Raw genomic sequence first — 13,776 nt, forward strand, 5'->3', positions numbered from 1 at the left:
GAAGGAACATACAAATTCCAAAAGCTTGGATTAGTATTTTCTATTTTAAGTGTTTCTGTTGGCCTTACAGGGAATTTTTATCTGCTGCCAATAAGTATTAGCCAGACATTTCATCATTTTTTTATGTTGTTCACAAATTGCATAACCTTCTAAACTTTTCAAGTTAATTGAGAGCCATAGAAGCGGGTCTTTTCTGAATGTACTTCTGACGAAAATGCGATCTGGTAGCCGGAGTCGCAGATTTTTCTGTTTGTGTGGTGATATTTTCATACAATCCTTAATCCTCTAACACATAGTTCCTTTTATCAAACTTGAGAAGTGAAATATCAGTTTTCATAGATTTAGTTTTAATTTTTTTAATATAGTGAAATATTTGCTTAAAAGTGTTCATCCTCTATTTCATCCACTTAGTGGCTGAATGTCCAAAAACAGTGAAACACGTATTCATCTATCTCTAACCAAGAAACCAAATTCAAATTTTCATAGATTTATCTTTAAAAATGTTTTCATAATGAAAGAATTTCATAAAACATTTCATCCTCTATTTTAAAACATTTCATCCCCTATTTCACCACCATAGGGGATGGATTTCGAAACCTCTGAAAAAAAAATTTTTGTTTTATTTGTAACTGTGAAGTGAAATACTGATACCCCCCTTTCCCCTCCCCTCCCGAAGAACCATGGACCTTGCTGTTGGTGGGGAGGCTTATGTGCCTCAGCGATACAGATAGCCGTACCGTAGGTGCAACCACAATGGAGGGGTATCTGTTGAGAGACCAGACAAACGTGTGGTTCCTGAAGAGGGGGAGCAGCCTTTTCAGTAGTTGCAGGAGCAACAGTCTGGATGATTGACTCATCTGGCCTTGTAACACTAACAAAAACGGCCTTGCTGTGCTGGTACTGCGAACAATTGAAAGCAAGGGGAAACTACAGCCGTAATTGTTCCCGAGGGCATGCAGCTTTACTGTATGGTTTAATGATGATGGCGTCCTCTTGGGTAAAATATTCCAGAGGTAAAATAGTCCCCCCATTTGGATCTCCTGGCGGGGACTACTCAGGAGGACGTCGTTATCAGGAGAAAGAAAACTGGCGTTCTACGGATCGGAGCGTGGAATGTCAGATCCCTTAATTGAGCAGGTAGGTTAGAAAATTTAAAAAGGGAAATGGATAAGTTAAAGTTAGATACAGTAGGAATCAGTGAAGTTCGCTGGCAGGAGGAACAAGGCTTTTGGTCAGAAGAATACAGGGTTATAAACACAAAATCAAATAGGGGTAATGCAGGAGTAGGTTTAATAATGAATAGGAAAATAGGAATGCGGGTAAGCTACTACAAACAGCATAGTGAACACATTATTGTGGCCAAGATAGACACGAAGCCCACGCATACTACATTGGTACCAGTTTATATGCCAACTAGCTTTGCAGATGACGAAGAAATTGAAGAAATATATGATGAAATAAAAGAAATTATTCAGGTAGTGAAGGGAGATGAAAATTTAATAGTCATGGGTGACTGGAATTCGGTAGTAGGAAAAGGGAGAGAAGGAAACATAGTAGGTGAATATGGATTGGGGCTAAGAAATGAAAGAGGAAGCTGCCTGGTAGAATTTTGCACAGAGCACAACTTAATCATAGCTAACACTTGGTTCAAGAATCATGAAAGAAGGCTGTATACATGGAGGAAGCCCGGAGATACTGACAGGTTTCAGATAGATTATATAATGGTAAGACAGAGATTTAGGACCAGGTTTTAAACTGTAAGACATTTCCAGGGCAGATGTGGACTCTGACCACAATCTATTGGTTATGAACTGTAGATTAAAATTGAAGAAACTGCAAAAAGGTGGGAATTTAAGGAGATGGGACATGGATAAACTAAAAGAACCAGAGGTTGTACAGAGTTTCAGGGAGAGCATAAGGGAGCAATTGACAGGTATGGGGGAAAGAAATACAGTAGAAGAAGAATGGATAGCTTTGAGGGATGAAGTAGTGAAGGCAGCAGAGGATCAAGTAGGTAAAAAGATGAGGGCTAGTAGTAATCCTTGGGTAACAGAAGAAATGTTGAATTTAATTGATGAAAGGAGAAAATATTAAAATGCAGTAAATGAAGCAGGCAAAAAGGAATACAAACGTCCCAAAAATGAGATCGACAGGAAGTGCAAAATGGCTAAACATGGATGGCTAGAGGACAAATGTAAGGATGTAGAAGCTTATCTCACTAGGGGTAAGATAGATACTGCCTACAGGAAAATTAAAGAGACCTTTGGAGAGAAGAGAACCACTTGTATGAATATCAAGAGCTCAGATGGCAGCCCAGTTCTAAGCAAAGAAGGGAAGGCAGAAAGGTGGAAGGAGTATATAGAAGGTTTATATAAGGGCGATGTACTTGAGGACAATATTATGGAAATGGAAGAGGATGTAGATGAAGACGAAATGGGAGATACGATACTGCGTGAAGAGTTTGACAGAGCACTGAAAGACCTGAGTCGAAACAAGGCCCCCGGAGTAGACAACATTCCATTAGAACTACTGACGGCCTTGGGAGAGCCAGTCATGACAAAACTCTACCAGCTGGTGAGCAAGATGTATGAGACAGGCGAAATACCCTCAGACTTCAAGAAGAATATAATAATTCCAATCCCAAAGAAAGCAGGTGTTGACAGATGTGAAAATTACCGAACTATCAGTTTAATAAGCCACGGCTGCAAAATACTAACGCGAATTCTTTACAGACGAATGGAAAAACTGGTAGATGCAGACCTCGGGGAGGATCAGTTTGGATTCCGTTCGAAATGTTGGAACACGTGAGGCAATACTGACCTTACGACTTATCTTAGAAGAAAGATTAAGAAAAGGCATACCTACGTTTCTAGCATTTGTAGACTTAGAGAAAGCTTTTGACAATGTTGACTGGAATACTCTTTTTCAAATTCTAAAGGTGGCAGGGGTAAAATACAGGGAGCGAAAGGCTATTTATAATTTGTACAGAAACCAGATGGCAGTAATAAGAGTCGAGGGGCATGAAAGGGAAGCAGTGGTTGGGAAAGGAGTGAGACAGGGTTGTAGCCTCTCCCCGATGTTATTCAATCTGTATATTGAGCAAGCAGTAAAGGAAACAAAAGAAAAATTTGGAGTAGGTATTAAAATTCATGGAGACGAAGTAAAAACCTTGAGGTTCGCCGATGACATTGTAATTGTGTCAGAGACAGCAAAGGACTTGAAGAGCAGTTGAACGGAATGGATAGTGTCTTGAAACGAGGATATAAGATGAACATCAACAGAAGCAAAACAAGGATAATGGAATGTAGTCGAATTAAGTTGGGTGATGCTGAGGGAATCAGATTAGGAAATGAGACATTTAAAGTAGTAAAGGAGTTTTGCCATTTGGGCAGCGAAATAACTGATGATGGTCGAAGTAGAGAGGATATAAAATGTAGACTGGCAGTGGCAAGGAAAGCGTTGCTGAAGAAGAGAAATTTGTTAACATCGAGTGTAGATTTAAGTCTGAGGAAGTCGTTTCTGAAAGTATTTGTATGGAGTGTAGCCATGTATGGAAGTGAAACATGAACGATAACTAGTTTGGACAAGAAGGGAATAGAAGCTTTTGAAATGTGGTGCTACAGAAGAATGCTGAAGATTAGATGGCAAGATCATATAACTAATGAGGAGGCATTGTATAGGATTGGAGAGAAGAGAAGTTTGTGGCACAACTTGACTAGAAGAAGGGATCGGTTGGCAGGACATGTTCTGAGGCGTCAGGGGATCACCAATTTAGTATTGGAGGGCAGTGTTGAGGGTAAAAATCGTAGATGGAGACCAAGAGATGAATACACTAAGCAGATTCAGAAGGATGTAGGTTTCAGTAGGTACTGGGAGATGAAGCAGCTTGCACAGGATAGAGTAGCATGGAGAGCTGCATCAAACCAGTCTCAGGACTGAAGACCACAACAACAACAATAACAACATCTTCAAAGAAACCTTTCATTCCCTATTTTGCCACTATAGGTGTTGAATTTCAGAAATATGCTGAAATGTGTGTTTTTTATTTCTGACCAAAAAACCAAATACCAATTTTTATTGCCTAGCTTCAAAATTTCTGTAATAGTGACATTTTCCAAAAAATCTTCATCCCCTATTTCACCGCCTTGGGAGTGGAATTGCGAAAAGCCCCTTCTTAAATGACGCCTACAGTATAATGTCAGCAGCCTCTGCAAATTTCAAGTTTCTGTCCTTAGTGGTTTTAGGCTGGGCAGTGATGAGCCAGTGAGTGAGTGAGTCAGTCAGTCAGTCGGTCGGGATGTTGCCTTTTATATTTAATGAATGTGACCTTAACGGGCAATGTTTTTTTCTGCTTATATGGATGTTGTGAATATGAAATTTTAATATGGGTGCCAGTAATCAAATTTACTTTAAACATGGCTGTAGAATTAAGTAATGATTGTGTTAATGCCACATTTTCAAAATATTACTGATTTATAAGTAATAGGATGATATCAAATATTAAGTTGTATGTACATGTTTAGAAAATGAAGGAAGGCAATTTGGACTGAATAGTAAACATGATTTTCTTGCAGTTGGGTGAAACGTGATTCATACCTTCCTGTGGGCTCCCAGAATTTGAAAGCAGTGGCAAAGGCAAAACTGCGTTATGATCCTGTAGAGTTGGATCCGGAGGATATGTGCAGACTTGCTTCAGAACAACCGCAAGTCTTGTCCAACTATTCAGTATCAGATGCAGTTGCCACATATTACCTGTACATGAAGTATGTTCATCCCTTCATATTTGCTCTGTGCACCATTATTCCAATGGAACCTGATGAGGTGAGCAATATTTAAGCCTCATATGTTGCTAGTTGTGTTGACAGTTGATACTGGGATGTAATATATCTATTGTTTTCTGTAATGTTAGGAGGAGGTCAGAGTTATTATAGCTTCTGATCAAATGTACGTTATTAGCCTTATTTTTGTGTTCATCACTCATTAATTCCCTGTTGGGGTTCTCTCTGAAGATTCTGATTCAGAATAGTCCCAAATCAGTATTTGACTATTGCTTAGAGATAGTTCACATTGTTACCTGTTACATGTCTGAAATTTTTGCTGTGTCATTCACATTTCTGGAATAATAATAATAATAATAATAATAATAATAATAATAATAACAATAATTTGTTCAGATGCATTCGTGATATATAGCATGGGAAACACACACACTTTTGGGACGCAGTGATATACCAAATTCTGTAAATTAAAAATAGGAAGCCAAAAGGTCCCTTCAAGTGTGTAAGATTTGTAATATTAGGGAGAATCGCTGGCAGAATTCTGTAGAGCCCAATGCTATGTGCTCTCCGGTATGAGAATGGCATACCAGTTAGCATACATGAAACATAGTACTTTTTTATGTTGTTATAATCACATTAGAGAGATGACAAAACAGGAAATTGTAAAATACATTTTGTTCAGAATTATTAAGTTATCTGCTAGAGAGCCATCCCTTTATAGTGCTCATTCAGTTATATGCAGCAAATAGAGTATGAATTGTCTCAAAAGGAAAACTTCGTCAAGAAAACTACAAAATTATGAGATTTAATTGCTGTCTAATGCGTACTTACAGGAGGCAAAATATTTCATCAATATCAGCTTTTGAGCTCTTGCTTCATCTTTAAGAGAAGTAAGCATATTCACACACACACACACACACACACACACACACAAAATTTGTTGTTTATTATTTACACACACAGGAACAAAGACACGCTCCTGCAATGAGACTGATTTCTTGCTGGGGAGTGTGTGTCCGGGTGTGATTGCATATGTGAATGTGTGTAATTTTGCTAGAGAGAGAGCACAAGCTCCAATTTAGTGTGAGTACTGTTTTCTTTTGTGTGTTTCTATACACCACACATCAGTACACTTTAGATTAGTGGTTGCCTTTTCCTTATTTTACACACTAATCCTGAGATAAACACACACAGAAAAAAAACTATGTGACACTGTCCTAGCTTTGGACCTAAGTATTCTTTCAGTGGCGAGGAGGGGGGGGGGTGGAGATAGGTTGGGGAAGGATAAAGAAGAGGGACAGATCATTTAGACGATAGGATGTATTGAATATAGGGGTAAGTCAGATGCTGCAGTAATGTGCAGGAGGTGGACATAAGAGAGAGCTTAACAACGATGTAAAGATTGCTCATAAGTAAATGCAAGAAAATGGGAGAAAACCAAATAAAGTAGCCAAATAACATAAATTGTTAATAAGTAAGGGAAAATGATTGCTGAACAGGATTGTAAAAAAAGTGGAGAGATAATAGAACTGTTAAAAACGATTAACAAACAAATAAAAAACCACTGAAGAGAGGGAGGGAGGTTGAGGGGGGGGGGGGGGGGGTCACTAAAGAAATAATCAAAATTGCTGAGTTCCTGTAGACAGATAAATTGTCTGGTGAAAGGATTTGCATAATACATATGGCTGAAACAAGAGATGGTTGTTAAATGTACTATATTTCTGTTAAGCAGGAAAGATTGCAAGGAAAGCAAGAACGAAAAAACAATCAGAAAGCAGTGAGAGAACACCATTCAAAAATAGGAGTGTGTCACGAAACAATGAAAGTGTGTTGCAAAATAATGAAAAAAGACAACCACACAAAAAATAAACTGCTAAACACTGTAAAAAGTATATGTTTGTTTGCATTGGCATCTTCCGTAACAGAACGCAGCATGTCATTCTCAATGGAGAGAAGTCTTTTGAAGTAAGAGTGATTTCAAGTGTACCGCAGGAGAGTGTGGTAGGACCGTTGCTGTTCATGATATACATAAATGACCTTGTGGATAACATCGGAAGTTCACAGAGGCTTTTCGCGGATGATGCTGTAGTTTATCGAGAGGTTGTAACAATGGAAAATTGTACTGAAATGCAGGAGGATCTGCAATAAATTGACGCATGGTGGAGGGGATGGCAACTGAATCTAAATGTAGATAAGTGTAATGTGCTGCGAATACATAGAAAGAAAGAAAGATTCTTTATCATTTACCTACAATATAGCAGATCAGCAACTAGAAGCAGTTAATACCATAAATTATCTGGGAGTAGGCATTAGGAGTGATTTAAAATGGAATGATCATATAAAGTTTATCGTCGGTAAAGCAGATGCCAAACTGAGATTCATTGGAAGAATCCTAAGGAAATGCAATCCGAAAACAAAGGAAGTAGGTTATAGTACACTTGTTCTCCCACTGCCTGATTATTGCTCACCAGTGTGGGATCCGCAGATAGGGTTGATAGAAGAGATAGAGAAGATCCAACAGAGAGCAGTGCGCTTTGTTACAGGATCATTTAGTAATTGCGAAAGCGTTACGGAGATGATAAGATAAACTCCAGTTGAAGACTCTGCAGGAGAGACGCACAGTAGCTAAGTACGGGCTTTTATTGAAGTTTCGAGAACATACCTTCACCGAGGAGTCAAGCAGTATATTGCTCCCTCCTACATATATTTCGCGAAGAGACCATGAGGATAAAGTTGGAGAGATTAGAGCCCACACAGAGGCCTATCGACAATCTTTCTTTCCACGAACAATACGAGACTGGAATAGAAGGGAGAACTGATAGAGGTACTCAAAGTACCTTCCGCCACACACTGTCAGGTGGCTTGCGGAGCATGGATGTAAATGAGTAGATGAGCTGTTAAAATCAGTGATAATCAGTTATTGTCGTTTTTCCGTCTTGAGCTTACTGCAGTTTCATCAAAGAGAATCACACCAGAGGCGTTTCGCTTTTATTTGTTATGCATCTTCCGTGGTTATTTTGCAAATTGGATACGTAAGTGTGTACATTCTCGGTATTCTCAAAATTGCTGCTTCTTCCCTCCTTGCTAGCAGCAGTTGACGGCAAAAGACTTCTGTTCAAATATGCACTTGCCAGTTTTTGCCAGTCTGCAGTATTTCTTGAACTGCATTATTTGCATGTCATTTTTGTAAACTGAACTAAAGTTGTATGTGTTTCCCATTCTGCACAGTAACAGTTTTTATGTCTATTCATTTGTTTTCGTTTATTTTGTGAGTGTTGCCAACCTGTGAAACTACTTTTTTTTTTTAATTTGTGTGTGTGTGTGTGTGTGTGTGTGTGGGAGTGATTTTTCTAGTTCATGATGTATTTTCATATTGATAGCCAGATGATTTTGGAATACTCAGAGAATTGTAACTTGTCAAAAAAATAAATTTAACAACTGGAAATTATTTTTGTTCTAACATTGTAGTAAAATGCAGCACCATGTTGAATGCTGCTTTTGGTGAATATTCTATCTATAAAATGATAACTTATAACAGGTACAAACATTTTCAAGCAAGTGGGTGTCTGTCCACTACAGCACATAAACAACCAGCTAAATAAAGTTGAAAAAGTGAAAGTATATATTGACTATAAATATCAGACAGATTGCTTAGAATGTTGGCTTTCTCTCCCCACCTCCATGCTCTTGCCTGGGGCAGTTGCCCTCAAAATTTGTTCTGAAATAGTTGAATTTCTACCAAAAGGAGTTCCAAAATATGCATGCTTAATCTGTATCAATCCTCGTTGTTAAATGGCACTATGTATGAAGAACTGTGCTACATAAAGCATCTAAACATTATACTATTGCAGTTGTAGCCTTATCATTCTCACAATATGTTTAAGTCAGTTATAAAGGCAGATACTTCACTAAGTATGTAAAATTGTAAATTTACACAGGCCAGTATTGAATTTTTTTTTTAAATGCAAGTGAGATGTTCTTATGGTTTTTACATTACCCTAATACGCTAACAAAATAGCAGTACCTGCCACCATTTATTTACAAGAAACAAAATCACTTTTTGTGATATGTATTTCATATACAGTTTCAGTTAATAATATCAATTTGCAATTTTAGTGGCAGTTGTGGCACTGTGTAGTTATATATAATGAGAAACTGTTTGCGGTGCATTTGTTAATAAGAAATATCAGAGAAAAATACAGATTTTGTAAAGAAAGTATAAAGTTGATGATTAGAAGGAATCATTGATGCCACATAAGTAATGTTTTGAAGATTTCATGGGTGGGGTGAGGAGGAAGACAACAACAACACCAGGACTTCAGACTCAATAGTCCAGTTCTATGGAGGTAGCCAAGATGTGTTCTAGTTATTGTTACTCTTATAGCATACGTGTTTTTGGTTACAACTCAAAAAAATAAAAAGTTATCTGTGTTGTTAAAGTAATCTTCTATCTCATCAAAGGCAGAGATACCAGTGAAAGCAGCCATATATACAAACCAAGCAGTAAACACAGTGCTGCTTTGTACGAGGACGTGACAACTAACAAGCTGTCTGTCCACATGAATGGCCCATGGCAAACTGTGGACGAGAGGCGGGTGGACTATCTAGTTACTGAACATGCTACCCAACATGATGTACTTCACTTCAGTGACTGCTTCACAGCTTGCATCATCTGGATCCTTCCTACCAAAACCAGCATTTCTGAATTGTGCTGGTGAGAACTCTCCCTTCAAGATATCGTTCATTCTCATAACTCCCCTTGCCTCAGCCCTTGCTCGTCTCTGTAATCCATGTCCCGTTCCCTGCTCCCACTCCAGTACAACACAGCCTTTTATTCCACCAATACATCTACCAGTCTTTTCCCTTTCTCTACTCTACGTCTCCCGTACTCCTCACCTTGCACTGCTTCCTGACTTTGCACCTAGCAGCACATCATCTTTCTCTGCCATTAACATGCAGGCTACTGCGCACCCCCACCTGGATTGCTATTCTGTCAGACGTTGCCCGCAGTCAGGCCTGACTGGCAGTAGACCGTAGAGGTGTGTGTGTGTGTGTGTGTGTGTGTGTGTGTGTGTGTGTGTGTGTGTGAGAGAGAGAGAGAGAGAGAGAGAGAGAGAGAGAGAGAGAGAGAGAGAGAGAGAGTGAGAGAGAGTAAGGTGTTACCTAACAAATAGTAATAACAAATGAAATGTTATGGACCCAGGCAATCAATCTGAAACATCTGCATGTTGTGAAAGGGGTAAATTCCTGTTAGTTATTGTAAAACTTGTTAAGTCATTGAGGTGCTTAGGGAACACAAATGGGAATCCATGGAGAGAAGGTGACATTCTTTTCGAGTAATGCTATACAGAAAATTTAGTGAACTGGCATTTGAAGCTGACTGAAAAACAATCCTGCTACCATCATTGTGCATTTCATGTAAGGGCTATGAAGAGAAGTGAAATTAGGGCAAGTATCCATATAGACAGTCATTTTCCCTTGCTCTGTTTGTGAGTGGAACAGGAAAGGAAATGACTGGTGTTACGGAGTACCCTCTGCCACGCACCATATGGCGGCTTGTGGAGTATGTATGTTGATGTAAATGTGGATGTAGAATTAGCTGGCATGCAGCTGTAGAACTCAAAGGATATAAAAAATACACACTGTGTCATGTTTTTAATGAAATTATAAGTTGAGTTCCCTCCACTCCTTTATTCATGTTGTATCATAATTTTGAAATTGTACTTGCTGACAGCTAGCCCCTATTTGAACTGTTACCATTTCATGTAATTTAACCACATTGTTTTCTGTATTCCTTTTTTCCTTTTGAAAATAAATGTTTGCTATGCTTCTTCTTTTGTCTTTCATGCACTTTGTCTTTAGTTTGTAAAATATGTGTATGAGCTTTAAGTTACGAAAGCTGGCTGTAGTAGATGTTCAGTTAGTGTTTGATACTGATACTATTGTTTACATGAGAGTTGCAGCATAGATGTAAGTGCTATGAGAACGTGACATGAACAGCTGAAATACAGACACTATTTTTATGGCACAACTCTGTAATCACTCACAAAATGATATGTTCCTACTTGTTTTTTGTTTGCTCAAAGACAGATTACACATAATCTGATGAAAATGATTTTGTAATATAGTAAAATAAGTGAGTAAAATAAAGGATATTGCCGCCTTTAAGTGCATCTCCTTACACATTGCCTGTAGGTTTTTGTCCCAATCAATGTGTCTAAAATATGATATTTCCAGCATATTGCTTAATTTTACCTGCCTTCTAATTGCTTCATTTATTGCAGGTCTTGCGCAAAGGATCAGGCACATTGTGTGAATCACTATTAATGGTGGAAGCTTTCCATGCAAATATCATTTTCCCAAACAAGCAAGAATCAGAGCTTAATAAAATGACAGAGGATGGCCATGTTCTTGACCAAGAGACATATGTTGGAGGTCATGTGGAAGCTCTTGAGTCTGGAGTGTTCCGTGCAGACTTGCCTTGTCGCTTCCGCCTGGTAAGACTTTGGATTATAATAATAAATTTAGTGTATGCTATATTCCAGATACAATGATGTACACCAGTGGTATTACTGAGGACTGAAGTTTGACTACATCAGGAAAAATGGAAGATTAAAAGTAAATTCAGTTTTCAAAAATGTTAGAAGAAAATTCTCTTGCCAAATTAGTTTAATAAATACAGGTTGAATGCTCTTTTTCTTAAGAAATGCAGCGTATAAACTGAATTTCTTGGTCATGGCTAAATATCACAGTTACTTTACTTGTCATAATGTGTTGTTCAGCCACAGCCAGTTTCAGTTTAAAGCCATTATCACATGGCAGTATATGTAAGAACAACATATGGTAAAACTTAGCATGTTGAAAGCTCCTGCTATCTGTCTAGTGAATGTTCTCTAAGGTAACTTAATTCTGACAGTTCATAGACTTCTCATGATTACTCTGCAATTCACATTTAAGTGCCTGGCAGTTGGTTTTTCGAACCACTATGAGACTACTTATCTACCATTACACTCTCTAACAGTGCATGGGAAAAATGGTGAATGATGTTTCTGTAGGAGCTATAATTTCTCTTATTTTATTGTGATGATCGTTTCTCCATGTGTATGTTGGCGATGATAAAATATTTTCACATTCAGAGGAGAAAGTTAGTGATAAAAATAAAACTGTGAAAAGATCTTGCAGCATCGAAAAAGTCATTTGTTTTAATGATTGCCACTCCAACTTGGTTATCATATCACCGACACTCTCTCCTCTTTGGACTTTTTTTATGCCCATCGTTAATCATATCTGATGAGGATCCCATACCACAGAACAGTACTCCAGCAGAGGTTGGACAAATGTAGTGTAAGCAGTCTCTTTATTAGATCTGGTGCATCTTCTAAATGTTCTGCCAGTAAAATACAGTCTTGTGTTTGTCTTCCTCACATTATTTTCTATGTGATCGTTTCAGTTTAAGTTGTTAGTAATTGTAATTCCTAGGTAGACAGTCTTTAAATTTTTGTGATTTATCATGTAACCAAAATTTATTATTCCCCCCCCCCCTCCCCCCCCCCTCGTACTGTTGTGGATGACCTCACACTTTTCCTTATTCATATTCAGTTGCCACTTTTGTACCATATAGATATTTTATGTAAACCATTATGAATTGGTTTTGATGTTCTGATGACTTTACTATATGGTAAATGCCGGTATCATTTGTCAACAATCTAAGAGGACTGCTCAGATTGTCCCTTAAATTGTTTATATAGATTAAGAACAACAGACAGCAGATGTCATTTCTGCTTTATTTGATGATTTTTCATTGATTATTATGTACTGTGACCTTCCTGACAGGAAACCACAAATCCAGTTACATAACTGTACTGATACTTCACAGTCATGCAATTTGATTAGAAGTCTCATGTGAGGAGGGGTGTCAAAACCCTTCTGGAAATTGAGAAATATGGAATCAATTTGAGATCCCCTGTCCATAGCTCTCATTATATCATGAGAGTAAAGAGGTAGTTGTGTTTCATGAGAATGATATTTTCTGAATCATTGCTGACTATGTCAGAGTAAGCCATTTTCATCAAGGTAATTCATAAAGTTTGAATACAGTATATGTTCCATAATCGTGCAAATCAATGTCAGTGATATGGGACTGTAATTCAGTGGAGCACTACTCCTTCCTTTCTTGAATATTGGTGTGACCTTCGCAACTTCCCAATCTTTTGGCATGGATCTTTTGTCAAATGAGCAGTTGTATATGATTGTTATGTATAAGGCTGTTGTATCAGTGTACTCTGAAAGGAATGTAATGGGTATACTATCCCGACTGGAAAACTTGCCTTTATTAAGTGCTTTGAGCTGCTTCACTTCTTTCAGGATATCTACTTCTAAATTACTCACATTGGCAATTGTTCTTGATTCAAATTCTGGATATTTACTTTTTCTTCTCTGATGAACGCATTTTGGAAGACTCAGTTTAATAACTCCTCTTCAGTGACACTGTCATCAGTAATTTTGCCATTGGTATCATACGTTGGAGGTATTGTTTGTGTCTTGCTGCAGGTGTACAGTACATATGACCAGAATCTCTTTAGATTTTCTGTCAGATTTGGAGATAGAGTTTTGTTGTGGAAGCTGTTAAAAGCATCTCACATTGAAAGTCTCAATAAGTTTTTAATTTCAGGAAAACATCACCAATCTTGGAAATTTTGCATTCTGTTAAATTCGACATTTTTTGTTGTTTTTGCAACAATTTTCTGACCTGTTTTGTATACCATGGGAACCAGTCTCATCTTTTATTAGTTTATTCGGTATGAATGTCAGTTGCCACATATATTATTTCCTTGAATTTATGTCACATCTGGTCTAAACTTACATGGTTAGGTGCAGAGACTGTCTCTTAGGAAATGCAAAGCAAATTTTTATCTCCTTTTTTAAATAGCTATATTTTGTGTTTAATTTTAGTGGGTTTGGATGATATAGTGGTCAGTCTCACTAAACCGATCTTCTC

General features: G+C 37.9%; 1 protein-coding gene across 2 annotated transcripts in view; it reads left to right on the plus strand.

Moving 5' to 3' along the window:
• LOC126267081 (DNA polymerase epsilon catalytic subunit 1) overlaps positions 1-13,776 on the plus strand; it is a 266,885-nt gene that overhangs the window by 39,639 nt on the left and 213,470 nt on the right. For both annotated transcript variants that reach the window (XM_049971945.1, XM_049971944.1), the window contains 2 exons: positions 4,575-4,821; positions 11,063-11,275. In XM_049971945.1, the coding sequence (XP_049827902.1) occupies positions 4,575-4,821; positions 11,063-11,275 (460 nt within the window). The remainder of the gene's footprint in view (positions 1-4,574; positions 4,822-11,062; positions 11,276-13,776) is intronic.

This window comes from Schistocerca gregaria, chromosome 4, assembly GCF_023897955.1.
Source record: "Schistocerca gregaria isolate iqSchGreg1 chromosome 4, iqSchGreg1.2, whole genome shotgun sequence".
NCBI lineage: Eukaryota > Metazoa > Arthropoda > Insecta > Orthoptera > Acrididae > Schistocerca > Schistocerca gregaria.